Source organism: Mesoplodon densirostris, chromosome 15, assembly GCF_025265405.1.
Source record: "Mesoplodon densirostris isolate mMesDen1 chromosome 15, mMesDen1 primary haplotype, whole genome shotgun sequence".
NCBI lineage: Eukaryota > Metazoa > Chordata > Mammalia > Artiodactyla > Ziphiidae > Mesoplodon > Mesoplodon densirostris.
The window spans coordinates 40,450,923-40,477,653 of NC_082675.1; the positions used below are offsets into that span (position 1 = coordinate 40,450,923).

The following is a 26,731-nucleotide window of genomic DNA, read 5'->3' on the forward strand; positions in this document are numbered from 1 at the left end:
AAACAAAACCTTTTATTATGCAGTTCTCTTTTTGCTCAAAGTTACATAACACATTTTACAAAATTTCACATTCCACGCCCCGCCTCCTTCCGACAACTGCAATAAAAACAAAATCCGACCGTCTTCTTCAGTCTCTCCTCTCTAAACCTGCTATTTTCTGTCTCCCATACCATCCCAGTTTAGAATTCACCCGGGAAATAATGCATGAACAGAGAGCCTGATTTGCTTGTTTATTTATAGTCCATGCAGTCGGATTCCGTTCAAAGAGATCCAGCTGCCCTCTCGGGCAACCGGGTATGCGGTTCAGGGACAGGGTACAGCCTGGCCAGCGGAAGCCACACCCATCCGCTGCTCTCCCGGGCAATGGCGGTCGCCACCACCAGTCCCGGGCGCCGGGCAGGACCGGAAGTGCGGTCCGCCGGGGGCGGGGAACGGTGACCCAACGCGGAGCCCGGGGTGGCGGCCAATCGGAAGCTAGCATTCCAGCGTAAAGGGCGGAAGAGAAGAGGTCTACTTCCGGACGCGGCTGCCGCCGCCGCCGCTGTGGCCGCCATCTGTCATCTCAGCTCCGGCACCAGCACCCCGTCGCCCCTACCCCGCTGCCTATTTCCTCGGCGGAGGCTGCTTCCCGGTCCTGCCACCTCTCTGCTCTGTTCTCGACGCTGACTCCTTCCCCCACATGGATCTGGTCGGAGTGGCATCCCCTGAGCCCGGGCCGGCAGCGGCCTGGGGACCCAGCAAGGTGAGTGGCGGTCGGGACTGACGTACCTGCCACAGTCGCCTGGGCTGGTCCTCTCGGAGGGCCCGGAGAGGGTGGCAGGCGCCGAAGCGGCTCCGCGGGCGATTCGGGAAGTTCTGGGCGGGACCCTGACCACCTCAGAACGGGGGACGGGCGGCGAGGCTGCGGGGCTCGGGGTGGGAGAGGCAGGGAAGGGGCACAGGCTACCAAAGTCCACCCTGGGCGGTTTGGAGTCTCCGTCTAGTTCCACACTTTGATTTCTGAACCTCCGTAACATATATTTGGGCAGGACTCGCTTAAAGGTGCTGACGTTTGACGGAAAACAAGCACGAACTTGTTTTTCACCGGCCACATGAATCAGTTCAGTTATACACAGAAAGCCCGACAGAAGGGTGGTTTAGGAAGCTGTTTCCTTAACTTGGCAAGCGTGGTTATCCTACTTGGGCAGTTTCTTGTTTTTGAAGTAGTAAAAGATAAATCCAGGCGCACCCTCCTTCGGCTCCAGGCTAATTCTCAAGTGTTTACATACTGTTAAGACGGTTATGAAATTCTCATTTGCCTGGGTTTTAACGTTTAAGCTTTTCCCTGTAATAGCCAACTAAAATGTTTATTTCACATTTGGTTTCTGGTTTCAGGCTGCTTCTTTTCATGATACTTTCATTAGAAGGATGAAAAGATTCTTCTGCCACTTTATGGAGGGTTTACTTGAAAGCAAAAGTGGGTCAATTGGGATTTTGTGTTCCTCAGATTAAGGTTGTGAAGGTTTTTAAACTTCATAATGGTTCTTTTTTGATTTAATGGACATATAACAACATATTTAAGGTGTACAGCATAATGATTCGATATGTGTATATATTGCAAAATGCTCACCACAATAAGTTTAGTTAACATACAGGATTACAATTTTTTTTTCTTGTGATGAGAACTTTTAAGGTTTACTGTCTTAGCAACTTTCAAATATATAGTACAGGATTATTAACTATAGCCACCATGCTGTGCATGACATCTCATGCTTTATTTATTTTGCAGCTGGAAGTTTCTACCTTTTGACCACCTTTACCCATTTCATGCACTTCTTTACATGCTAACACAGAACATTCGTTCCATATAAAGGGTCACTCATGACTCTTACTAGATCTTCAGACTAGGTCTTAACAGAAAGTGGGGGAAATAAGTAGCTTTTAGGTAAAGCTTTTAGGTAAATTTTTATAAAAGTTCTCATACAACCATAGAGAGAATCAAATATTCCATTGGCAAATGTGGTTACATCTATGTGTTACTTTGCATATTTTTTTCTATCAAGGCTTTGTTTATAAGGCCAAGATCAGTAGACATAAAAGGATGAAATCAGTAGAGAGATACTAATAAATATATACTTTACATGTTAAATTCCTCCAGGTAAGCATTTATAAAGCTTGTAAAAATGTCAGATGAAACAAACGTTGCTTAGAATACCTAACCTCAGAACAAACTTACAAAACTAATGCAGTAATAAAATATTTGATATCAGTCATTTTCATTTAGGTGTACATCATCAGAACTATAAAATTTCATTTTAATTGTTCAACAAAAAATCATCTTGGGGTTTATTGGTGTTCTGTTGAGAAGACAGCATTTTCATAGGCAAAACAAATAGAAAGATGCTACAAGTATTACATAATCATTTCCTTCTCTAACCTCTTGAAAGACTGAAGTGATTATAGAAGCCTCTGTGGAGGAGGTAGAGGTTTGAGGAAATCTTGGAAAATGGAAAGAATATTAAAGGCTGGCAGTTCTCAAAACTTTTCCATCAGGACTTCTTTACACTCTTAAAAAACATTGAGGACTCCAAGAATTTTTGTTTATATTGGTTATATCTATTGATATTTGTCATATCAGAAATTAAAACTGAGGTATTGAAAAAAATGTTTATTAAGTGATTACGTTAATATAAGTAACATTTTTATATTAAAAAAAACCCTATTTTCCAAAACAAAAAATCAGTGAAGAGTAGTATTGTTTTGTATTTTTGCAAATCTCTTTAATGTCTGACTTAATAGAAAAGAGCTGGATTCTCATAGCTCCTTTTTTCTTCAATCTGTTGCGATATGTGTTAGTTGAAGTATATGATGAAAGTCTATCCTAACAAATATGTAGATTATAGCAGGCATAATTGAAGATGGGTAATAAGAGCACGGTAGACGCACTAAGAAGAAACTGAGTTAATCTCTAAAAATGCACATTTAAAAAAATATTGAAGTATAGTTGATTTACAGTTGTGTTTAATTTCTGCTGTACAGCAAAGTGACTTAGTTACACATATACATACATTATTATTTTTTTTTAATTTATTTATTTTATTATTTTTGGCTGCGTTGGGTCTTCGTTGCTGTGCGCGGGCTTTCTCTAGTTGCGGTGAGCGGGGGCTTCTCTTGTTGCAGGGCATGGGCTCTAGGCATGCGGGCTTCAGTAGTTGTGGCACACGGGCTTAGTTGCTCCGTGGCATGTGGGATCTTCCTGGACCAGGGCTCAAACCCGTGTCCCGGATTCTTAACCACTGCGCCACCAGGGAAGCCCAACATACATTCTTTTTTATATTCTTTTCCTTTATGGTTTATTACAGGGTATTGAATATAATTCCCTGTGCTATACAGTAGGACCTTGTTGTTTATCCATCCTATATATAATAGTTTAAAATGCACATTTATATCCTCAGCCTACTTACTACCTTTGAAAAGTTTAGAAAACATAAGAATACACATGCACACATTCTAGTAGCCACCAGAGTGCTGCCATCATATCTGATACAGACTCTGGAAAACCTCACTCTACACTCTTGAGAGAATGAGAATGGAAAAGACAAAAACTATCTTAGAACTATTATGAGAATAATTTTGACCTCTTAGACACCCTGAAAGGGACTTGGGGTCCCCAGTTACAAAATCCCAAACTGCTGTTATGAACAAAGAATTTTAGGGAATATTCCAAGAAGGGAGAATTGACAAACTGTAGGCAAAAGTGAGGAAGTGTGTAGCTCTGTTGGAAAGAGCTGTAACAAATGGATAGTGGTACTCCTCAAAACTGTTAAGGTCGCCAAAAACAAAGTCTGAGAAACTCAGAGCCAAAAGGAGCCTAAGGAGACATGATAGCTAAATGTTATATGGTATCCTGGATGGTATCCTGGAATAGAAGAGGGACGTTAGGGGAAAACTAAGGAAATCTGAATGAAGTATGCACTTTAGTTAATAATAATGATTTGGTTCATTAATTGTGACAAATGTACAGTATTAATACGGGGAAGCTGGGTATGGGGTATCTGGAGACTCGATACAATCTTTGTGATTTTTCTGTAAATCTAAAAATACTATAAAATTGAAAGTTAAAAAAAAAAAGATTAGTGTTGTTCTACAGACCCAGATCACGTTTTGCAGAGATCCTTGTCTTGAGGAGTAAAATTACCCACTTAAATATTTTGCCTAGATTGTCTTCTACCTGCATGCATGAGCAGAAAAGGGACCTTCCTGTAGGGTTATGGTTCTGTTGACTTGCTTCAAGTTGAGGACTGAATTTTTTTTATTATGTGCCTCCTTCATGTTTGCTTTTTTTTTTTTTTTTTTTTTTCAGTTTACTTGATTCTTTCCCCATAGTTGTGTGCAGTAAAACCTTAAAAAAAAAAAGTGGGATGGGCAGCTGGGGATGCATCTTTAGGAGTAGAAGGAAGGGGAAATGATTTCCCTCTAATCTGCAGCCAGCCAGATGTGGGAGAATGGTAGTTGTGGTGACCCCAAGTTACTGAGTTTAGTGGCGGCAGTTTCCCAGAGGAGAGGAAAACAGGGTGGGTGAGGGGTCTTCAGCGAACCGGAATCAGGGAGCTAGTGATGGGCTTGATAGATGTCATTTAAAGCAGAATAACTAACTGGAAAGGATTGTGTGGCATTTCCCATCAGATCTTGATGCAGTGGGAAGTTTATGTTGGTGAAGGGAGTAGGGAAAGGACGTTGGATCGCTAGGATAGAGCAAGATGATGAAGGGCCTTTTACTCTTATCTCCTTGGATTTATTATTATTTAAACATTTGACAGAGTTTCTCTGTTCACAAGGAGTGTTTGACTTACTGAAGAGTTGCAAGATGACGACACAGGATTCGCCTCCATACACCCCCTGGCGCCCATTTGTGGGAGGAGCCCCCAGTGCCTTTTGTAAGCCCCCCTCAGGGTGGTGAACCGCTTGTGCCTGTGGAGGACTGTCCCTGCCCAGCACCTCTCCCTCCAGCCCAGAACATTTTATGGAGGGATTTTGGCTACTGCTTTGAAGAGTTTGGATTTGATTTCAAAGTTTAGAAGTTGGCACACTTTCGGAAGTCTTCACTTATTTATCCCACCCAAGGAGATTGGCTCAGTGTGAGGTTGCCCAGCTGAGCCAGTCAGCAGAGGTGCAGGGAAGTACAGCTCTAGAGTCTGAGGCTCCGAGGAGCAAGGTCAGTAGGCGTGGGCAGTTAGGGTGTCCTGGTGCCCTCTTGGTCTCTGCATGTTTCCCTTTCTGATTCAGTCTATCTTGGGGGTAGGTAAATCTCTGCCACAAAATAACACAGTTACTGCCTCTCATTTTTGCCTCTCCGGGGGATTTTCCGCTGATGTTTTAACACCTTAGAATTGATTGACTGCTGGCAAGAGATTAGAAGCATCAGAAGTGGGTGGGCAGGGCTTCCCTGGTGGCACAGTGGTTGAGAGTCCGCCTGCCGATGCAGGGGACACGGGTTCGGGGACACGGGTTCGTGCCCTGGTCCGGGAAGATCCCACATGCTGTGGAGCAGCTGGGCCCGTGAGTCATGGCTGCTGAGCCTGCGCGTCCGGAGCCTGTGCTCCACAACGGGAGAGGCCACAGCAGTGAGAGGCCCGCGTACTGCAAAAAAAAAAAAGTGGGTGGGCAGGGACTTCCCTGGTGGTCCAGTGGTTAAGAGCCTGAGCTTCCACTGCAGGGGGCACGGGTTCCATCCCAGGTCAGGGAACTAAGCTCCCATATGCCAAGTGGCACAGCCAAAAACAAAACAAAAGAAATGGGTGGGCAAAGCGGCTGACTGCAAAGTGGAGAGAAGGACTTTAATATAGGAGGGGTGTAGAAAGGCACCAGACCTCTACCGCCTAGGCACAGCCTGGCAGTTCCATGAGATATCTCCAGGTTTCCTTTTGGCACATCTTATTCAGTAAATACTTGAATGCCTCTTTATGTGTGAAGCTCTACACTGGACTCAGAATGAGAAGACCTTGTCCTTCAAGGGGCTCTTGCTGTGTTGTGGCTGATGCATTTAACTATCTAACACTGATATGGGAAGATAAAGGAAAGGATCTAATTTTGTCTGATAAAACTGAGATAACCCTATGGAAGAGCTGACACTTAATTGGGCGAAATAGAGAAGGAAGAAAAACCTTTGAGAGAGGGGGATGTGTGAGGGGTGAAAGGCGTGGAAGGGTGAAAGTATGCCATATTTAGCATTTAATTAGTGTTGCCAGAGTCTAGGATAGGTGAGAGTCAAGACTGGAAGGATAAATTAGGTCAAGCTGTGAAGGGCATTCCTTCCTGAGAAATTTGGATTTTAGACTGCAGGCAGTACAGCAGTTTGCTTCTCCCATCCCAGGACAAGGTGCTTAGGGAAGCAGTATAGCAAAACACTCTTTAAGCCCTACTGCCTTGGTTCAAATCTCAGCACTTCCATCAACAGTGTTATCTTGGATTAAAAATCTTTTCTGTGTCTCAGTTTCTGAATCTATAAAATAGGGATGATATTGCAACTACTCCAGTGTGTCACTTAATCTATGTAAGTTAGGTGTATTTAGCCAATATAGAGAATATCCCCATGGTGCCTGTTATGCTACTGTTAGTCATTGCAAAATGTGATTGACAGTTCTGAGCTATAGAATACAGTTACTTGCCTTTTGGAACCTGGACTTTGATCAGACCAAGCATTTCTAGGCTAAGAGGCAGAATTTTATCTTCTACCTAGAAGATGCAGAAGCAAGTCAGCAGAGTCATGTGGCCAAAGGATTAGCTATATTCTCCAGATTACAGAGAGCTTCAAGAGTACAGACCTCAAAATCCTCACCAGGAGAGTGCTCAGTTGCTGACAAGATCTGAGTCAGTGAAAGTCATACCACCTTGAGGAAACCTCCCTGTTGTTTCCAGGCCTGGCCTTATAGAAGGCCAGAACAGTTCTGCAATAGGCTAGTATAGGTGGGGGCTGGGGGCATCTCACCAGTCTCAGGGTGAGACTAGATAAAACTTGATTCTGATTAACTTAGGCATAAATATAATGATCATTTATCACCCTTATGTGCTTCACCCTAACAGTTTGAACCAAATAAATCCCTAAACCTCAACGTTACGGAACTTGAGCAAGGGTAAGTTGCCCAGTTATCCCTGGGGGTCACCCCAGCAGGCCCTTAGACCAGCTAGAGGGCCTGTACTGGCTAAACTTGATTAAACAATTTTGTGGCCAAAACACTTACCATCATATGCTGTATTCTAAATTAGACTCTCAGTAATAGTTAAGCAATGAGTTTGGGTTTTATCCTAAAGGCAGTGGGAAACATTAAAACAATAAAGAGCTTTAAGTAAGGAACTGAACCAATCAGATCTGCATTTTAGGAAAACCATTACGCTGTGGTGTGGAGAATGGAAGCAAGCAGAAAGATGAGTTAGGAGGCTCTTATAGTAGCCCAGTGATGGGAGGATGTTACCTTGGAAAGGGGATAGAGAGCTGGGCAGGTTCAAGAGATACTTAGACATCTTATTCAGTATTAACGGTCTTAATCACTAGACTATCAAATGGAATCATTTGCTGCTGCTAAGTAAAGCCTGCCCCCCCTCAAAAATTAGGAGTTGTGAAGTAAACCTACGGTTTGTACATATTTCAAGAGGGCTGAGATAGTGATGCCATTGAGGAGGGCTGAGTGGCTGGCCTCTCTAGAAGAGTCTCACAGAGTATTACTTTGCTCTAGTAGTATTGTTTCAAGAATCTATTTCTCAGCTTCCAAAGTTCAGAAATATAGGATTCATTGTTTATTATTGCTATTTTTATTTTGGCATATTCCAAGGTGTCTTGAAAGGGGCTGCCACACCCTTTTTACATGTAGAAGACTTACTGCTTAAATTAGAAGGAAGTGTAACTTCTAAGTGGGCTTTGAATTGTGGTAGTTGGTATAGCCTGTTCCTGTAAGAGAATCTACCCAGAAGCCAAACTATAAGCAGAAGGTTGCTGGGTGAGCATGGAATCAGAACAAGGGGCATTACATGAACTCACTGGCTAGTCGGTGATGCTAGAGCAGCCTGTGCTTCCCCTCAACTATAAGGACATACCCACCAGGCAGGCTAGAGAGTGCTTTTGGCTGTCGTAGTTTGGGTTTATCTTTGATTAGATTTGAGCTGGGATATATTTTTACTTTTAAGAGGATTTCTGCAAAAAAGGTAAGCATTCCTTTTGAGTTGATTTAGATAGTCTAATTCTCAAAAGATAACCTTATTTCCAAGTTTGGAAAGTACTTTAAGTTCATTATTATGAATTGTATTGCCCTTTTTTTTTTCATAGTGTCCATGGGCTACCCCTCAAAATACAATATCTTGTTCTTTGTCTGATGTAATGAGTGAACAGTTGGCTAAAGAATTGCAGCTGGAAGAAGAAGCTGCTGCTTTTCCTGAAGTTGTGTAAGTAAAATTCATAGAGACTGTATTTTATCTAGCAGCTTGTTATAACAGTCTTAGGATTTGATTAGTGATTCTCATGACAAATGATTCAGAAATACATTTAGAAAAGCAGTGCAATAGAAAGAGCACCGTATTGGGAGTTCACTGATACATGGGTTTTGGTCCTAATTTTGTGACTAGTTTTCAGTATCATCTTGGGCAAACCACTCTGTTTCTCTGGGTTTTAGTCATTGCAACAGTTGAACTCTGTTATCAAATAGATTAAAAAATAATGAAGTAGGGTACAGTTTTGATCAAATGTTTGTTGTTTATCTTTTCATATATATGTTATCTCTCCTTTGATCAGAACACAGAACGAATGAATTTTGGGTCTGTTTGGTTTTTATTATAGGCCCTTTAGCTTTCTCTTGAAGCTCTCCTAATCCTAGTTGGTGCTTTCACAGGTGCCTGCTATTGGTCAGAGGGCAGCTGGGCAGGAGAGGGTGAAGGGTTTGGTAAAGTTATTTTCCATTGTTTCTTCAATACAGTTAACACTGAAAAGGCACATCTCACCCATAACTGGTAGCGTCTCTTTACACAAGCACATTATATTAGTCTATACTGCCTTATTTTGAATAGTGTTGCTGAAGGACCATTTATTACTGGAGAAAACACTGACACTTCCAGCGACCTAATGCTGGCTCAGATGCTACAGATGGAATTTGACAGAGAATATGATGCACAGCTTAGGCGCGAAGAAAAAAAGTTCAATGGAGATAGCAAAGGTACTATGACCTTATTGTGTCAACTCCATCGGGTGGTAGAAAATGCTTGTAATGTGCCCCTAAATAAATCTTCAACCATTCTTGCCTTTTAAGTTTCCATTTCCTTTGAAAATTATCGAAAAGTACATCCTTATGAAGACAGTGATAGCTCTGAAGATGAGGTTGACTGGCAGGATACTCGTGATGATCCCTACAGACCAGGTATCAGTGCTTTTATTTTCTGGGGGCATAGAATGGGGATGTAGGAAGACTAAGTATTTTATATTTGTCTTTGAATCTCATTTGGTAATTTACTATTAGGTTCAGATATCTTTTTCAGATAATAGTGAATGCAGCAATTTAGTCTTTGCTATTTTTACATACTTGGCTTGTCTTAATCACCTTTAGCAAAACCAGTTCCTACTCCCAAAAAGGGTTTTATTGGAAAAGGAAAAGACATCACCACCAAACATGATGAAGTAGTATGTGGGAGAAAGAATACAGCCAGAATGGAAAATGTAAGTTACAGAAGTATTACTCTGAATCAAAAGTTTTATTAGAATAAGTTAAAAACATAGCATTCTAAATACAATATCTTTAAATTTCTAAAAGTATCCTTCATCCTTTCTGAAGATATTTTAGATGACAGTATAGCAACACCGGGGAAACTGAGCCACTAATGAGAATATAATGTACCTCAGAATAAAATCCTACATCAATATTAAGAAAACTAGTTTGATTTACATTGATTCTAAAATTAGGAAACGGTACTTCTGAAAGTAACATTTTTCAGCATCTTATTTTCCATAAAATACCCGAGAAATAGATAACAATGGTGATTGGGGGTTAAGAATGGGAGATAAAAATACTTTCTACTGTATACTCTGTTATAATTTTTGAATTTTTTATCTTGTGCCTGAACTACCCCTGCAAAATCAGAAACACAATGTAATTTTTAAAAAATAGGAGAGGGCTTCCCTGGTGGCGCAGTGGTTGAGAGTCCGCCTGGCGATGCAGGGGACGCGGGTTCGTGCCCCGGTCCGGGAAGATCCCACATGTTGCGGAGCAGCTGGGCCCGTGAGCCATGGCCGCTGAGCCTGCGCATCCGGAGCCTGTGCTCCGCAACGGGAGAGGCCACAACAGTGAGAGGCCCACGTACCGAAAAAAAAAAAAGAAAAAAAAAAAGAAAAAAAGGAGAAAAAGAAAAATGGCATTTTTTCCTCCTTCATAATTATCGTGGTTAATATAAAACATTTAGACTTTAGAATACAAATACTTGTTAAGTAAACATATTCTAGAAATAATCCAGATCTGACTCTAGAACAGCCCTGTCCAGTAGAACCTTCTGTGATAATAGAAATGTTCTGTGTCAGTGCTGTCTAATATGGCAGCCGTATTCGACAGTTGAGCACTTGAAATTTGGGTGGTACAACTGAGGAACTGAATTCTTAATTTTATTTTAAATATTCACATGTAGCTAGTGGCTTCCATATTGGACATAATTGTCATGGTGTGGGCATAGCTTGTGATTTTAACCCACTCTTCAAAAATAATTGGCTATGAAAATTTTTTTTTTGGTAAGATTTGGTATGATTTCAAAATATAATGTATCCTTTGTCTGATGTAAAAGCATAAGGTATTTTAGCATATGTTCAAAGCATATGCTAAAATACCTTAGTTTTTAGATGTGTTTGGATGTTTTCTATGCATATAATAAACCTTCCCTTCCTTTGGGATACAGTTTCTTTAAAAGCTTTGTTTCCCTTTCTGTTGGGCTTACCAGTGAGTTATTTTGCTTTTTCCTCTGTAATACCTGTGGGTTCTGCTTTCATAGCATTATCATCTATTGAGTAGAAAACCCAGTCCATGTAAAACTGATTTTCTCATTGTTTTTTGTTTTCACTTCCCCATTTTAAAGTACTCAGATGCTAATTTTTCTTCTTCTTTTTGGCAGTTTGCACCTGGGTTTCAGGTAGGAGATGGAATTGGAATGGATTTAAAACTATCAAACCATGTTTTCAATGCTTTAAAACAACATGCCTACTCAGAAGAACGTCGAAGTGCCCGCCTGCATGAGAAAAAGGAGCATTCTACTGCAGTAAGTATTCTTAACGTTTTTGTTTCTGTTTTTTTAGTGGAAAGATTCATATTAGAAAACTTCATGTTCAGGGAAAAAACAAGATAAAACTTCATGTTTGATATTTTTTTCATGAGATTGACTTCAAATCAAAGATGTAAATAAAACCCAAGTAGCTTTGCCATTTGACTTTTCAGCTTTCATGTAGTGGTTATTGATCACTTATTCAAAACTAACATTTCAGTGGTCATAATTAATTTGGACTGTATAGTTTACATTGCGTATGAAAAGTTGTTTCCTGTCATGACATATTTATAATAATAGTGTATAATGGTTTACCTTAACAAAGATAGTATATAGTATCTTAAGAATAATTTTTAAACCTTTAGAAAAACAAACTAATGGTAAGTACATTAGGAGAGCCATTTAAAATTCAGAGATAAAATTTTGACTAAGCTAGAGTCTGATTTTTAATGGTTCTTTTAGATATTCACTTTCAAAGACATTAGAGTTACAGAAATGAATTGTATCTTGACAGCACTCTTTTAAGAGCCTGTTGTATATACACCTAGGTAAATTAATAAAGGTTAAAAAAAGTGTATATTTTGAATGTTAGATATTAGAAATGGCTCAGAAAATGTTTTGTGATTACCAGTTATTTTCACTTACAGTGCTTTATCTTTTGCAGGAAAAAGCAGTTGATCCTAAGACACGTTTACTTATGTATAAAATGGTCAACTGTGGAATGTTGGAGACAATCACTGGCTGTATTAGTACAGGAAAGGAATCTGTTGTCTTTCATGCATACGGAGGGAGGTAAATGAGCAAAATACAATACCATCATATCAACAAAAGCTTAGCCCCTTCTCCCTGATATTAATGGATTTATACAAAATCAAAGTTCATTCTGCATGGCAAGCAGTAATTTTTAAACTGTTACTGTAGGAAGTCCCAGCAATATAGGGATGTATAAAGAAAAACACAACCAGGGGAGTTCCCTGGTGGTCTAGTGGTTAGGATTCAGCTCTTTCACTGCTGTGGCCCACGTTCAATCCCTGGTTGGGGAACTGAGATCCTGCAAGCTGTGCGGTGCAGCCAAAAAAAAAAAAAAAAAACCACAATCATCCCAATTCTGCCATCCAGAGATAACCATTAATAATTATGTGTAGACTCCTCCAGTCTTTTTTCTATGAATATATTATTTTTCACATTATTGTAATTATACCATAACATACAGGCAGCTGTAAGTGGCATAGCAAAATCTGAACCTGAGTTTGACTCAAAACCCACGTCTTTCTACTGTGGGACCCTTTGGTACCAGGTTGGGAGGGCCATACTTAGATCAGTTACCAATTCCTACCCTTTTCATAATGCTTTCATTATTTAAAGAAATGTCTTTAAAGATCTTATGCCATTTTAGAGCTAACCCACTTTACTTTTGTTATGAGGGCTTAGTTGAGTAAAGGATGTTATGAGGAAGAGAAAAAATTTTAAACGTGGATGCTGTCGAGAGAACGTGCTTAAGCCAGGAATAGGAAGTCATCTGGTTACTTAGCTTTGAAGTCTTACTAGTTCAGCAAGGCTTACTAGCTCAGCTATTCCTTTACCTGAACATTATTTATAAAGAAAAATGTTAAAACAGATTACAGATTATTCTAGTTTTTTTTAGGTTTAGAAGGTATTTATTGTATACTTAAGGGGATTCAAACAATTATCGGTCAAGTCCTTGTCTTTGGTTTTCTCAATTATTTAACTAGTCTCCCTTTCTAAATGAGACATATAAATATAATCATGTATTGAATTATACTAAGTTCCGAAAGGAAAGGGATAAAATGAATTTTAGGATAAAATGGCTCAACATTTTTCAAGCAACGTGATCTGGAGCAATTTACTAAAAGTCATTTAAAAACTGACCCTTACCTCATAGGATTTTGTTGGGGGTAAATGAAATCATGTTTTATAGTACCTGGTATATATTAATTTTAGTAAACATTTATTTTTTTCTGGCTTTAAGCTCTGTTGCCCTCTTTCCAAATTTCAGTTGAGCTTTCCCTGAGACCAGGCAGACATAACTTAATTGCACAAATTATTTTAAAATGAAAGATTACTCATGGTAGAAATTAAACTGTACAGAAAGGATTAAAATGAAGGTAGCCTTCATCTTACCAACTGTCGCCCCACAGGTTTTTCCTCTAAGGGTAACCACTGTTAATAGTTTTTAGTCTTGCCTTCCAGAAATTTTTATGCATGTATTTCTTATTTTGTTTGTACAAAAGAGATTATATTCTGCATTCAGCATCTTCATTTTTCAGTTAATGTATCTTATATCCTTTTATATTACTGGTTTATATCATACCAGTTTTATAGTAGAACATTCTACTTTGTGAATATATAGGAATATCTTTGTACATATACTTTGGTGTGCTTTTGCAAATAAATCCTTAAGCTAAGTTCCTAACATTTGAAATTTCTGGGGCAAAGACTACATGCATTTTTTTCCCCTTTCTGTTAAGCAGTGGAAGGTCTTATTGAATGGAAAGTACCAGATTTTGCTCACTGTTTGGGCCTCTGAGCTGGCTGTTGTAGCAAGCAATGTTTCTTGATTTCTTTTATTTATTAAAACTTAACGAAAAAATTTTTTCTTGTGTGTCACACCAAAGACCAGAAATCTCGAATTTGTGTTTACATTTTAATGGTAGGGCAGATGCAGTTTTCTCTACGAGCTAGTCAAATCCTCAGGTTGTGTACATTCTGAATGTCAGTAGGTATTACCAAATTGCCCTATGAGAAAGTTGACCAGTTGATGCCACCACCAGCAGTACGAGCCTGTTTTCCTCGTCCTCATCAGTGCCTAGTCTTATCAAACAATACTTTTTTTGTCAGTGTGAAAGATGAAAAGTACCTTTTTAATATTTTGGTGTGCATTTATTTACTATGGTTAAGTTTTTTTTTCTTTTTGAGTGTATTGGCCTCTTAAGTTTCTTTTTCTTGTCAGTTGCCTTGTTTAGCCTTTTCCATTTTCTGTTTTACTTAATGATACTTTGATGTAATGAATGAGCTCCCTTTCCTACTGGTGGAATTGGTATTGTAATCTGTACTTTGGCATTTGTAAATTAGCAAAGCTAGAGAGCATTCGGTTTTCAGCAACTGAGTAAATATTTTTTAAAGTGTATGTTAGTTTTCTCTGCTACATAACAAATTACCACAGATTTAGCAACTTAAAACAACACCTATTTATTATCTCATGGTTCCTGTTGATCAGAAGTTCGGGCAGGCACGGCTTAGCTGGGTTCTCTGCTCAGGCTCTCCCAGGGCTGCAATCTGCGTGTCAGCTGGGCTACATTCCTTTCTGGACATGGGTTCCTCTTCCCTTGGCACAGTTCAGTTCCCTGCAGCTGTAGGACAGAGGTCTTCACTTTTTGGTTGGCTGTCAGCCAGGGGCTACTCTCAGCTCCTAGAGGCCCCTGCAGGTCCTGGTCATGTAGCCCTTTCATACTGCAGGTTACTTCTTCAAAACCAGCGGGAGACTCTCTCCCTTCAGTCCACTGAGACTGAGTCTTAGACAATGGAATGTAATCCTGGGCATAACTATACCATCACCTTTGCCATATAATGTAAGCTGTTCAAGGGAGTGGCTTTGCCATATAACGTAAGCTATTCAAGGGAGTGGCTATCCCTCCCACACTCAAAGGGAGGGGCTTATACTGGGTTGTACACCAGGGGCTGGGATCTTGGGGGCCATTTTAGGTTCTGCCTGCCACAAAGCTCTTCTGGGTTCTGTCACTCTCAGGTTGGCCAAGTAATCAACAGTTATTTGAATAGTAACATGTTCTAGATTTTTCAGGGAATAGTGTATAACATGTTTTCTACTGTCAAAGAGCTTATGGTATAGCCAAGGGGAGAATGTTACAGTAAGAACCGTTATGGTCCATTAAAGATAATACATAATAGAGTACACAGTTAGACAAGTGAGACTTCGGGATAGGAATAGAGAACAGAAGAAGATCATTGCCGGTCACATTCAAGGAAGAGGTCATGATGAAGTTGGATCTCAACCTGGATTTTAAAAATAGGTTAAAAAAAAAAAAAAGACAACCCTCCCCACCCCCCAGTACTGCGTGCAAAAAGCTAGTTGCAGAATTTATATAGTATACCATCTATTTAAATTTTTAGTTACACAGAATGTAACATACATGGTTTTTTAAAAATGTGTGTTTGTGGATACTTACGTATGTGTGTGTATCTTTTTAAAAAGACTAGAAGGCTACTATTCATGATTGTGATTGTCTCTAAAGAGTTGGAATGGGGACTGAAACTACCAGGGGTGGTAAATAATCAAAGGGAACTTCAGCTTTATCTGTAAAGTTTAATTCTTTAAAAAAAAAAAAAGTGGGGTGGGGCAGGGGTGCTGAAAATGGGAGGATTGAAATTTAGGTGATGAGATTTGTCAGTGAGGAAATTAGAAGGTATATATGTAGAGGTGATAAGATGTAAACTTGTGTAAGCAAACCAGAAATTGGTAAGGAGGGCCTTAAAATCTAGGCAGAGGGATGTGTAATTTAGTGAGAAACACAGAAGTTTTTTTAGTAAGAGAATGACGAGATGAATCTTACAAATTAGATTTTATCCTAGAGACCTTCCAAGTTAGGGATCTTCTAAGTGGTGTTTTTGATAGCGCCTCATCTACCTATGGTTAAATTATTTCAGTGACAGGAAACTTACCATCTCAAAATTCAAAGACCTCTATTATAACATCTTTAAATTATTGGGAATTTCTTCCTTGTAAAGGATCTCTAGTCTGTCTCCCTGAAAATTGGTTCATTCATTCACCAAGTATTTGTGCAGCTTCTGTGTTCCAGACTCTTCTAGGTGCTGGGGCTACAGCAATGTATGGTACAAGGAAGGTCCCTGCTCTCATAGAATGTGCTTCCTCCCCACCCCTCCCTTCAGTCCCCTTCCAGGACTATCAGATATGTGCTACGCAAATAGATAAAATAGGGTGATGTCATAGTGCCTGGTTGACTGCTTTTTATCTGTAGGACAGGGGAACCTCTGATGAAGGTTTCGAAGGTGAGGTGTGTTTCGAAGGTGAGAATGGACAGTCTGTGCTGTTGGATTGGATGTGGGGTGTGAGAGGATAGATTCTTGGCTAGAGCAGCTGGGTGGTGCCATTTACTGAGGTGAGAGACTGGGGATAGGCAGGTTTAGGGTACAGTTATCAGGAATTCTGTTTTGGGCATGATAAGTTTGAGGTGCCTTCTCGACATCCAACTGAAGTCAAGTAGGGATGAGATAAATAGGCCTGAATTTCTGGAGAAAGTCAGGACTAAGGATAGAAATGTAGCAGTTATCTGTATTTAGATGATATCTAAAGCCATGGAGCTAAGTCAAACTTCTTAGGAAGAGAAGGCAGTTAGGAAGAGAGGGCGTTACTTAGAACCCGTTAGAGTTTGTACTGTAGCCTTCTGAGGCTACCTGGAGGAGGAGGAGTCTGCTGGGAAAATATGGTCCCAGAAAGAGGGGATTGGGAGTTTGAGTCAGATTCTGTGCTCTAGATATAGTTCCTTTCTTTTCCAGATTAACATCCCTTCAGAGGTTCAAAGGTAAATCTTGTCTCTCCTTCCACCTTTCCCCTTTGGTTCGAACTGCCACCACCATGATTCAGATCCTCTCAGTGGCTCGCTGTAGTGGGACTGTTGAATTAGCACCCTAAGCATCGTCTAGACTCTTTTGCTCCCTTCCATCGAGTTTTGCCTCTGAACCATCCCAGGCAGACCATAACCTATTTTAAAGTGTCTAGGTCTTCATTGTTCCTCAAGTTTAATTCCATAGTCATTAAATGAAGATTATATTATGGGTTGTTGAAAACTGTTGAGAATTTATTTGTAAGTGTGTTTTATTAAAAAAGCTAAAACCTAGGGTTTTCTTAAGACCTCAAACTTGAAGGCTTAAAATAAAAAACAACCCAAGGCTTGACATTCTCAGAGAAGGCAGATCCACTTTCATGTCATAAAATCTTTATTTTGAAATTGTTTTGTTATCTGGCGACTTGAACTGACTTAATGTTTGTTTCTTCCACTTAGCATGGAGGATGAAAAGGAAGATAGTAAAGTTATACCTACAGAATGTGCCATCAAGGTATTTAAAACAACCCTTAATGAATTTAAGAATCGTGACAAATATATTAAAGATGATTTCAGGTTTAAAGATCGCTTCAGTAAACTAAATCCGCGTAAGATCATCCGCATGTGGGCAGAAAAAGAAATGCACAATCTCACAAGGTAAAGAAAATCATTGTGCTAGAAGTCATCTTGGGTGATCACCTGTTTGTATTAGGCCTACCAGCCAGGCAAAAAACCCACACTTTCTTTTAAATTCATTTATAGAAAGTATGAAAGGCCTTGAAATTCTAGTGCTTAAGGAAAGTTTCTGTAAGAAAACATTTCCATGTATATAACCTGAATTCATACTTGTAGGATGAAAAATCCATTTTGTTTTTCTTTCCTCAGTAAAGTTTGAGGGAAATTAAGTCATTTTCAACTGCAGATATTTTGTCATGTATCTAAATGCTATCTTTTCCAGTTTCCAATTAGGCATATTACAAACAATGATTTCCTTTTTTGTTTCAGAAAATGTTTATTCCATCTAATGTTTGTTCATTTGGTGAGGGCAGGGTTTTACCAGTCAAATTGCATTTTGCTTTAATTTATTAGACTTGTTTCTCAATTCTCTACGCAGAATTTTTCAAGGAATTTGTTTTGTCAACCAAGAAATTAATAATCTTTCTTACATACAAACCTGCCCACATCTGAACCGTGAAAGCTTTTAATTTTAGTTTGCTTTTCCTAAAGATGTTTGCTTTCAAAAGTAATTATATCTATTAGCTGCAAAAGTCTTCTACTTAGTAGGACTTCTAATTAGAATAATTTCCTAAGAGGTCTTGCTGCCCTCCGATCTCTTTTCTGGATTACTAAGATCTCATCACTGCCTTTCTTAAAATTTTTCAGTGGCTCCCATAGTCTTTGGTGTAAAGTTCAAAGTCATCTTGCGATGTGGAGCCTGCCTGTCTCTGTAGCCTAAACCCACATTGCCCTTCCTCCTACTCATGATCCAGCTGCGTTGATTTATACACACTCCCCGCATGGACTGTGCTCCTGGACTCCTCTGTGCATCTCCACAGCATCTCCCCACAGCATCTCCCCACAGTTTGAACCTGGCTAATTCCTATTTGCCTGCTTCTTCCTTGATGCCTCCTACCCCCACCTCTGCCAGTGCATGTACCACATTGCACTGTAATCATCTCCTCACTTGTCTGTTGTTTTCACCAGGCCACAGGCTCCGTGAGGGCAGAGGCTGTTCTTACTGCCTTTGCCTTCCAACATTCCCCAGATTACAACATAGTGCCCCCTCATTGCAGGACCTCGTTAGATATTTGTTGAATAAATGAAATTTCCTCTCCTTCTGATCTTTACATTCTTAATCATTTCTTTCTGTATAGAATGCAGAGAGCTGGAATTCCTTGTCCAACAGTTGTGTTACTAAAGAAACACATTCTGGTTATGTCTTTTATTGGCCATGATCAAGTTCCAGCCCCGAAATTGAAAGAAGTAAAGCTCAGCAGTGAAGAAATGAAAGAAGCCTACTATCAAACTCTCCATGTAAGTTGTGCCTTTCAGACCATTCACACCCCAACTTTAAACAATATTTCCTCTAAACTAAAAAAGAAATTCCTAAAATAGTACTATTTTAAGGTGATATAACGAGGACAAACTGAAGTTCGTGAAGGAATGTTAATATTGAAGAGTTGTCTTTACGTCATTATGCGTGTGTCTTGAGATGTTTTAGGAAAATCATAGTGGAGAAAGCGAAGGCTCAGTTGTTAGCATTAATGACATAGAAGCCAGAAGCTATTGTTGACAAAACTTCATTAAATAAAACTTGATGTTACTATATTTAGCAGATATAGTGCTTCATTAGTTTGTATGCCTTCTTGAAACAGTGAAGGAAATACCTTTCCTGTTGGGAAATTGAGGGAAGCAAATTTGGTCAATAAAAGTAAGTGATGATGGGGCTTCCCTGGTGGCACAGTGGTTGAGAGTCCGCCTGCCGATGCAGGGGACACGGGTTCGTGCCCCGGTCCGGGAAGATCCCACATGCAACGGAGTGCCTGGACCCGTGAGCCACGGCCATTGAGCCTGTGCGTCCGGAGCCTGTGCTCTGCAACAGGAGAGGCCACAACAGTGAGAGGCCCACATACCGCAAAAAAAAAAAAAGTAAGTGATGATGAAAAGAAGATAGTAAGGAGTGGTTTCTCCATCTGTGCAGGCATTAGAGCTGGGAGGCACTTGTCAGGAGTCTTGAGGAGGCTATTTGTACTTTGGGACAGCAACCAAATTCAGTCTGGGGTCCTTCAAGCTTAAGAAAATGCTCTGGGGCCTCCCTGGTGGCGCAGTGGTTAAGAGTCCGCCTGCCGATGCAGGGGATACGGGTTCGTGCCCCGGTCTGGGAGGATCCCATATGCCGCGGAGCGGCTGGGCCCGTGAGCCATGGCCGCTGGGCCTGCGCATCCGGAGCCTGTGCTCCGCAACGGGAGAGGCCACAACAGTGAGAGGCCCGCATACCGCAAAAAGAAAAAAAAAAAAAAAAGAAAATGCTCATATTGTTGTTGTTCCTCTGTATTGTCTTTTTTTTTTTGTCTTAATTGAATAGTGGAGAAACATGTTTTCTTGGTTTATTTATTTATTTATCTATGGCTGCATTGGGTCTTCGTTGCTGAGCATGGGCTTTCTCTAATTGTGGTGAGTGGGGGCCACTCTTCGTTGCGGTGCGTGGGCTTCTCATTGCGGTGGCTTCTCTTGTTGCAGAGCACGGGCTCTAGGCACGTGGGCTTCAGTAGTTGTGGCTCGTGGGCTCTAGAGCGCAGGCTCAGTAGTTGTGGCACACGGGCTTAGTTGCTCCGTGGCATGTGGGATCTTCCCAGACCAGGGCTTGAACCCATGTCTTCTGCATTGGCAGGTGGATTCTTAACTGCTGCGCCACCAGGGAAGTCCAAAACATGTTTTTAACACAGTCTCTGCATGGAACTCTTATATCATGCGGTAGTTGATGTGAATGTGAGCGTATTATCCAAATTAATTTTTTAAGGTATAGTTAGAGAGATAATCCAACTTTCTCTGCCTTCAGTTGGAAAACATTCAAAGAAAATTAAGCCTACTTTTCTGGCTTCTTTTGGCTGTGGGGTGGCTGGGGAAGAGATGAAGTAGTGATGTGCCCTTCCTATTTGATTCTATTAAAGCTGGGAAACAAAGCATTAATGCTGATTTCTACTATGAGGCTAGGGCTCACCATCAATCATGAATATATAATGCCACTTAATTAAGAAGAATACTTCTTTCCCACTCTGTCTGGCAGGAAGTACTTTTTACCTTGGAGTTGTATACACTCCATAGAGCTTTCAGTGGGGTGTTTGCCCTTTTATGAAGGATAAGCCTAGGTCCCCTGGTTAGTGACCATACCTGACTTACGTATGTGGGAATCCAGGACTACCCTTTAGTCTCTTGATCTCATTGCTGTCACATGGATAGGGAAGTAGAGTGTTACGTGCTCTTCCCTTCCGTTGTCTCACTGTGCTCTCACCCTCCTTCAGGGTAGGAAAAAAAAAACAAAACCAGTCCTAGACTGTATAAAGAAGAAGTAAGTTCTTTACCCTAGTTTTGCTCTTTATGGAAGATATTGGGTGACATAGACATTTTAGTTGTGTAGGTAAATTAGAGTTTTTCCTTCATTTTCTAAATGTCTGCCTTGCCTCCTTACAGTTGATGCAGCAGTTATATAATGAATGTACGCTCGTACATGCCGACCTCAGTGAGTACAACATGCTGTGGCATGCTGGGAAGGTGAGGAGCATCTTGTTAACGTTCAGGTTAAGTGACGTGATGTAAATTACTGAAGGTACAGAAATCACTGTGTGCTCTGTATTTAAATAGGTCTGGTTGATCGACGTCAGTCAGTCTGTAGAACCAACCCATCCTCATGGCCTGGAGTTCTTGTTCCGTGACTGTAGGAATGTCTCACAGGTAGGCATGTAAACTAACTGTCTTTTTTATGGGCTATAACATATTCAAACATTTTTCTCACTCCTAAGGCAAGTAAGGTGACTGTATTCTTAGAAATTAAAGGAAGGGTTTAGTTAACTGGTTGCTTTCAAGGTAAAGAGACAAAGATTTATCAGATTTCATTTTTTGCAAGAATTTGATTGCATGCCTCACGTTTGGGCCACGGAATTAAATTTCCAAGAGAGTAAGCTTTTACTTTGGTTCTAAATATTTAAGCAGTCAAGTAGACATTTAATATATGCACAGTGCTTTAAGGAAAGCTGGCCTGAAGCAAGCCTGCATGCTTACTGCCGTTGTTATTATACTAAAAGAATAGTTTTCCTAGTGGTATAGTCTGACCACATTCTCTGAGGCAGGGTGAACAGACTAGGGAAGGTAAAACTCAGTAATCACAGAGTTGGGAAGCATTTGTTTGCTATTTCTAAAGGAAATGAATTGTCAGCAACAGATTCAGATAGAGATGTTCTTTCTAAATATGACAGAACAACTTTATTTTGGAAATACTTTCTGAGCCTACTGGAAAATTTTACTTCATGGGATTTAGTGATTATTTTGTGTCTACTCATTCAGAGCAGTGCCAAGCAATTTTATATATACCACTCATACATAGCTATAGAAGGTGCAATATGACAAACTTACTAAATCTAGAAGACAGCCCGGATGTGTGAGGACAGTAAGCAAGTAGAACCTGAGTGTAATTATACTTGAATTGGAAACATCTGTAGCTTAAAAATTATGGAAGGAATTCACTGGTGTTTTACAAGTACACCATTCCCTGTTTTTGTTCGTTTCTAGGAGAACCTTGCTAATAAGTCTACTGACTTTCTTATATTTCTTTACTAGTTTTTCCAGAAAGGAGGCGTAAAGGAAGCCCTTAGTGAACGAGAACTCTTCAATGCCGTTTCAGGCTTAAACATCTCAGCAGATAATGAAGCTGATTTCTTAGCTGAGGTAAGTGTTATAAGGCTGTTTTTCACCTTGCTAATAGTGGGGACCTGGATAGAGTAAATAATGAAACCCAGAGCTAAGTTTATCCTCTCATCCCCTCAAAAACAAAATTAATTAGAGATTTTTCCTTTCTTGAGATATTGTTTTTGATCCTTCTTTTCCAGGCTTAAACCCTAGGATAAACATAACAGCAAAACACTTCTTCAAGGAGTTCATAGTTTGGTTGAGATGGACAGATAACACATTTCCAGTATATGCCTTTTTCCCTGACTGGTAAACACTCCGGGTGACACAAAAAGCAGTAACACTTGGTCCCTGCCTGCCTTTAACTGAATACAGAGATTCAGCAGTGGCCATCCTTGGAAATACCCAGTCATTACAATATGGATCTACAGAACAGTACAAAAAAAAACCCAAAAACCTCCGGGGAAGGTCTCTTAATGTTGAACAAAAACTGAAAAGTGAAACAGCAGCTAATTATTCCCAGCAACCTGCCAAAGCAGAGAATGATTATAGAATCTGTTCCAGAAATCCCCATATTGACTTGAATTTGGCCAAGCTGTGCTGGAGTCTAAGGCCAGAAGCGAAGTAACAGGAAGATTGTAAATCCAGCCTTTTGTTCAGTTGCTCTGTACAGTTACTGGTTATTACTGCTGTTGAATCAACTTTGGAATTTCCTTTTTCTTGTTCCCTGAAAGCTGTTGTATATGTTATATAGTAAAACGTATCTGATGCCAATTGCTAGCTTGATAAAGACACTAAACATCAACCCTGGTAATGTAATCAAGTAAAAACATACATGTATGTGACCCACTGTAATATGTGTCACACACTGTAATTCTAATTCAAGGCCAGTGTCGTTAGGAATGACCTAGTTTTAAGAGAGTAAAAATACTGGTTCAGTCTCAAGCATGATTGCTGTGAAGCAGGATTTTGACAAATGGATTTAATATATTAATTTTATAGATAGAAGCTTTGGAGAAAATGAATGAAGATCATGTTCAGAAGAATGGAAGGAAAGCTGCTTCATTTTTGAAAGATGATGGAGGTCCGCCAGCCCTATACGATGAATAGCACTAATATCCACTGCTTTCAGTGTTGACACAGTGGTGATTGTCAGCTGCCATTAGCAAATGAAGTTATGCGTGACTTGAAATACTAAAACGTGCGGAGTGTACAATGGTGCTTCTGTGCTTTTTTTCCCTTGTAACCCGTATGCCAGGTATGTGGCATTTTTAGCTCGGCATTGAGAGACTGAAATGTCAACTACCTCTCATGATATGAATAGGATAATATAATTCTTAACAGCTACAGGTTATCTAGCTGAAATCAACCTGATTTTAAGGATTTGTGGCATAAAATGTTTTGATGAGAATTTTTAACATTTCCAAATATGGGAGGAAGGACAGATGTGTTTACAAGGGAGGTTTTTATTACAACTTACTTGCTTTTTTCACCTCCCTGTTTTGTGTTGCGTCTTTCCTCATATATTTTCTTTGCCTAAAATTAGCCCTTCTCAATTCTTTTTCCAGACTGTGACCATGATTCTAAAGGAAAATTTCTTCTCTTTAGTAGCTGATATAAATGGAAATTTGGTTTCAGAATGGCTGACAGAAATAGACATAAGCAAAGTACTTTTTTTGGTACATCTTGAATTATGAACTGAATTCTTCTTTTCCACACTCATATGCGAGGAAAGGCATCATCGGTTTCTGAAAGAGATAAATATATAAGTACTTTTCAACTATCCAAATTTTTTAAATTTAACTTTCAGCTTTTATACATTTAGGTGAAATGGTTAGGATTTAACTCACGGTGCAGCTGCTCTGCATTTATAATGAAAATGTAAATTATCTAGAAGGACAAAATGGAATCTTTAACCATGTTTGACATATTTTAATGAAGTCAGTGAAACAAAGTTCAGTTTACATTTCACTCAAACTATATACTTACTAATCGATTTTGAGAGATATATAGCAAGCTAATTAGAAACATTGTACCATCAAATGATGAAATAATCAAATGATGAGAAGTATGTATAAAACAAGTTGGGTACCAAATTAACCAACTAATTTGAACTATCTGGCCCCACTTTTAATAATGTTTAGTACTGGCTGGACTCCACTTCTTAATGCAGCCAAAGTACATTGGCTTTGTTAGGATTGAAGCTCATTCACTGCAACAGAATCATTCCTCCTATTGTTGGAATCAGATTGGAATCACTAAAGACCTAAACTTTCTGTCTGGTAATAGAAAGTAAAAATCTGAACTTTACACTTGAAAGCTTCTACATTAAAACTATTTTAAAATGCCAAATATATTCTTTCTAGAAAAATATTTTTGTTTCTGTTGTATAACTTTTAATTGCATTTCAGAGAAGTGTGATTTGGGGTACTCATTACATTTCTGAAATGTTTACCACTATGAAAGAAATATTTAGATGACTGGTGATTATTGGCTTTACAGAAGTTTCAAAGAACTAATTTTAAAAACAATTAGCCATTAAATTTTGTTTTGTTTTGTTTTCTGACATACTCTGACAATAGCAGCAAACTGTTGCTGTGCGGCATTCTTGGAGTGTGCTGTGAACATGCTTTTTAAGAAATTAAAAATGAAGAGATCATTTTAGAATTGGTTCTTTGTGTGGATTCTTCCTGTTCCTTGGAAGTGTTAACTTATGTCCTGGCACCAAGTTACCCCTTCTGTTTAAGTTAAACAGTGCTATTTTCAGCAGTTTTTTTTCCTCTCAACTTCCCATCTTTAGATTTCACTTTTAAATGACCTACTTCACATTACAAACAGGTTTTTCCTCTCATATAGATCAGAAAGTAAATTTTTCACACAGTGGAAAAAGAAAGTGAAAAATACTGGTTTGCTAAATAGTCAAATACAGATGGGAAAATAAATGGAAATAAGCATATTTTGTTTCACTTTAATGGAAGTGGATATATGAATATCTATAAGATAAATTATCAAAATAAGGAAGATTATGTGTAGAGAGTTTTTATTTCAACAAGATAATTTTTTGCCAGTTTCTTTTTTATTTAAAAAAGAATCATCGGGCTTCCCTGGTGGCGCAGTGGTTGAGAGTCCGCCTGCCGATGCAGGGGACACGAGTTCGTGCCCCGGTCCGGGAAGATCCCACATGCCACGGAGCGGCTGGGCCCGTGAGCCATGGCCGCTGAGCCTGTGCGTCCGGAGCCTGTGCTCCGCAACCGGGAGAGGCCACAGCTGTGAGAGGCCCGCGCACCGCAAAAACAAACAAATAAGCAAACAAATAAATAGAAAAGAATCATCTTTTCTGCTTACAGAAGTAAGACGTGCATGCTCGTTTATTTTATTTTTATTTTATTTATTTATTTTTGGCTGTGTTGAGTCTTCGTTGCTGCACGTGGGCTTTGCTCTAGTTGCAGTGAGCGGGGGTTACTCTTCATTTCAGTGCACGGGCTTCTCATTGCGGTGGCTTCTCTTGTTGCGGAGCACGGGCTCTAGACGTGTGGGCTTCAGTAGTTGTGGCTTGCAGGCTCTAGAGCGCAGGCTCAGTAGTTGTGGTGCACAGGCTTAGTTGCTCCGAGGCATGTGGGATCTTCCTGGACCAGGGATCGAACCCGTGTCCCCTGCATTGACAGGCAGATTCTTACCCACTGTGCCACCAGGGAAGCCCGTGCATGCTCATTTAAATATAAATATTATAGAAATTCAGAAATGCTAAAGTAAAGGTCCCTTGCATTCCAAAAATCATTGCATATAGTGGGGCATACACCCCTGCCAATTTTTTTCCCTCAGCAAATGTTATATTCTCTTTAAAAAAAAAAAAATCTTTGAACAGAAAGTGAGATGAAGCGAGGTAGCTGATGGTGAAGTGATGATCATGGTAAACCCCTAAGGAAGATGAAGGAAATGGAGGCCCTGAGATATGGTAGAGGCAGTACATTTTCTGTTGTTGCTCATTTAGGCCCTGGGCATAAGAAGAGATTGTTGTCTGCACCTTTGGAAAACTTCTGAGCAGTTTCCAACCCTTTAGAAATTGCTAGGGAAAAGCTCATCTGATTATATTTTCAAACCTCAATACTTCTATTTTTGAAGATACATATTTTAAGCATGATTATAAGTTCTCAAAGTGTGTTTATTTTTAAATTTATTTATTTATTTTTGGCTGCGTTGGGTCTTCGTTGCTGCACGTGGGCTTTCTCTAGTTGCGGTGAGCAGGGGCTACAATTCGTTGCTGTGCACAGGCTTCTCATTGCTGTGGCTTCTCTTGTTGTGGAGCATGGGCTCTAGGTGCATGGGCTTCAATAGTTGTGGCACGTGGGGTCAGTAGTTGGGGCTCACAGGCTCAGTAGTTGTGGCACACGGGCTTAGTTGCTCTGCGGCATGTGGGATCTTCCCCTACCAGGGCTCAAACCCACATCCCCTGCACTGGCAGGTGGATT

At 39.9% G+C, this 26,731-nt stretch overlaps 1 protein-coding gene across 2 annotated transcripts; it reads left to right on the forward strand.

Annotated features, from left to right (window-relative positions):
• The first annotated feature begins 512 nt into the window (after positions 1-512).
• On the forward strand, positions 513-24,929 carry RIOK3 (RIO kinase 3). Of its 2 annotated transcripts, none has more exons than XM_060119384.1 (13): positions 513-742; positions 8,300-8,415; positions 9,034-9,179; positions 9,273-9,380; positions 9,567-9,676; positions 11,113-11,256; positions 11,924-12,051; positions 17,319-17,516; positions 18,734-18,893; positions 21,051-21,131; positions 21,222-21,311; positions 22,194-22,301; positions 23,265-24,929. In XM_060119384.1, the coding sequence occupies exons 1-13, from the start codon at positions 680-682 to the stop codon at positions 23,370-23,372; spliced, it is 1,560 nt and encodes a 519-aa protein (XP_059975367.1). In that variant the 5' UTR covers positions 513-679; the 3' UTR covers positions 23,373-24,929. The 2 variants fall into 2 exon arrangements, with proteins under 2 accessions (XP_059975367.1, XP_059975368.1); XM_060119385.1 differs by lacking the exon at positions 23,265-24,929 and adding an exon at positions 22,463-23,239.
• The last annotated feature ends 1,802 nt before the right edge of the window (positions 24,930-26,731 follow it).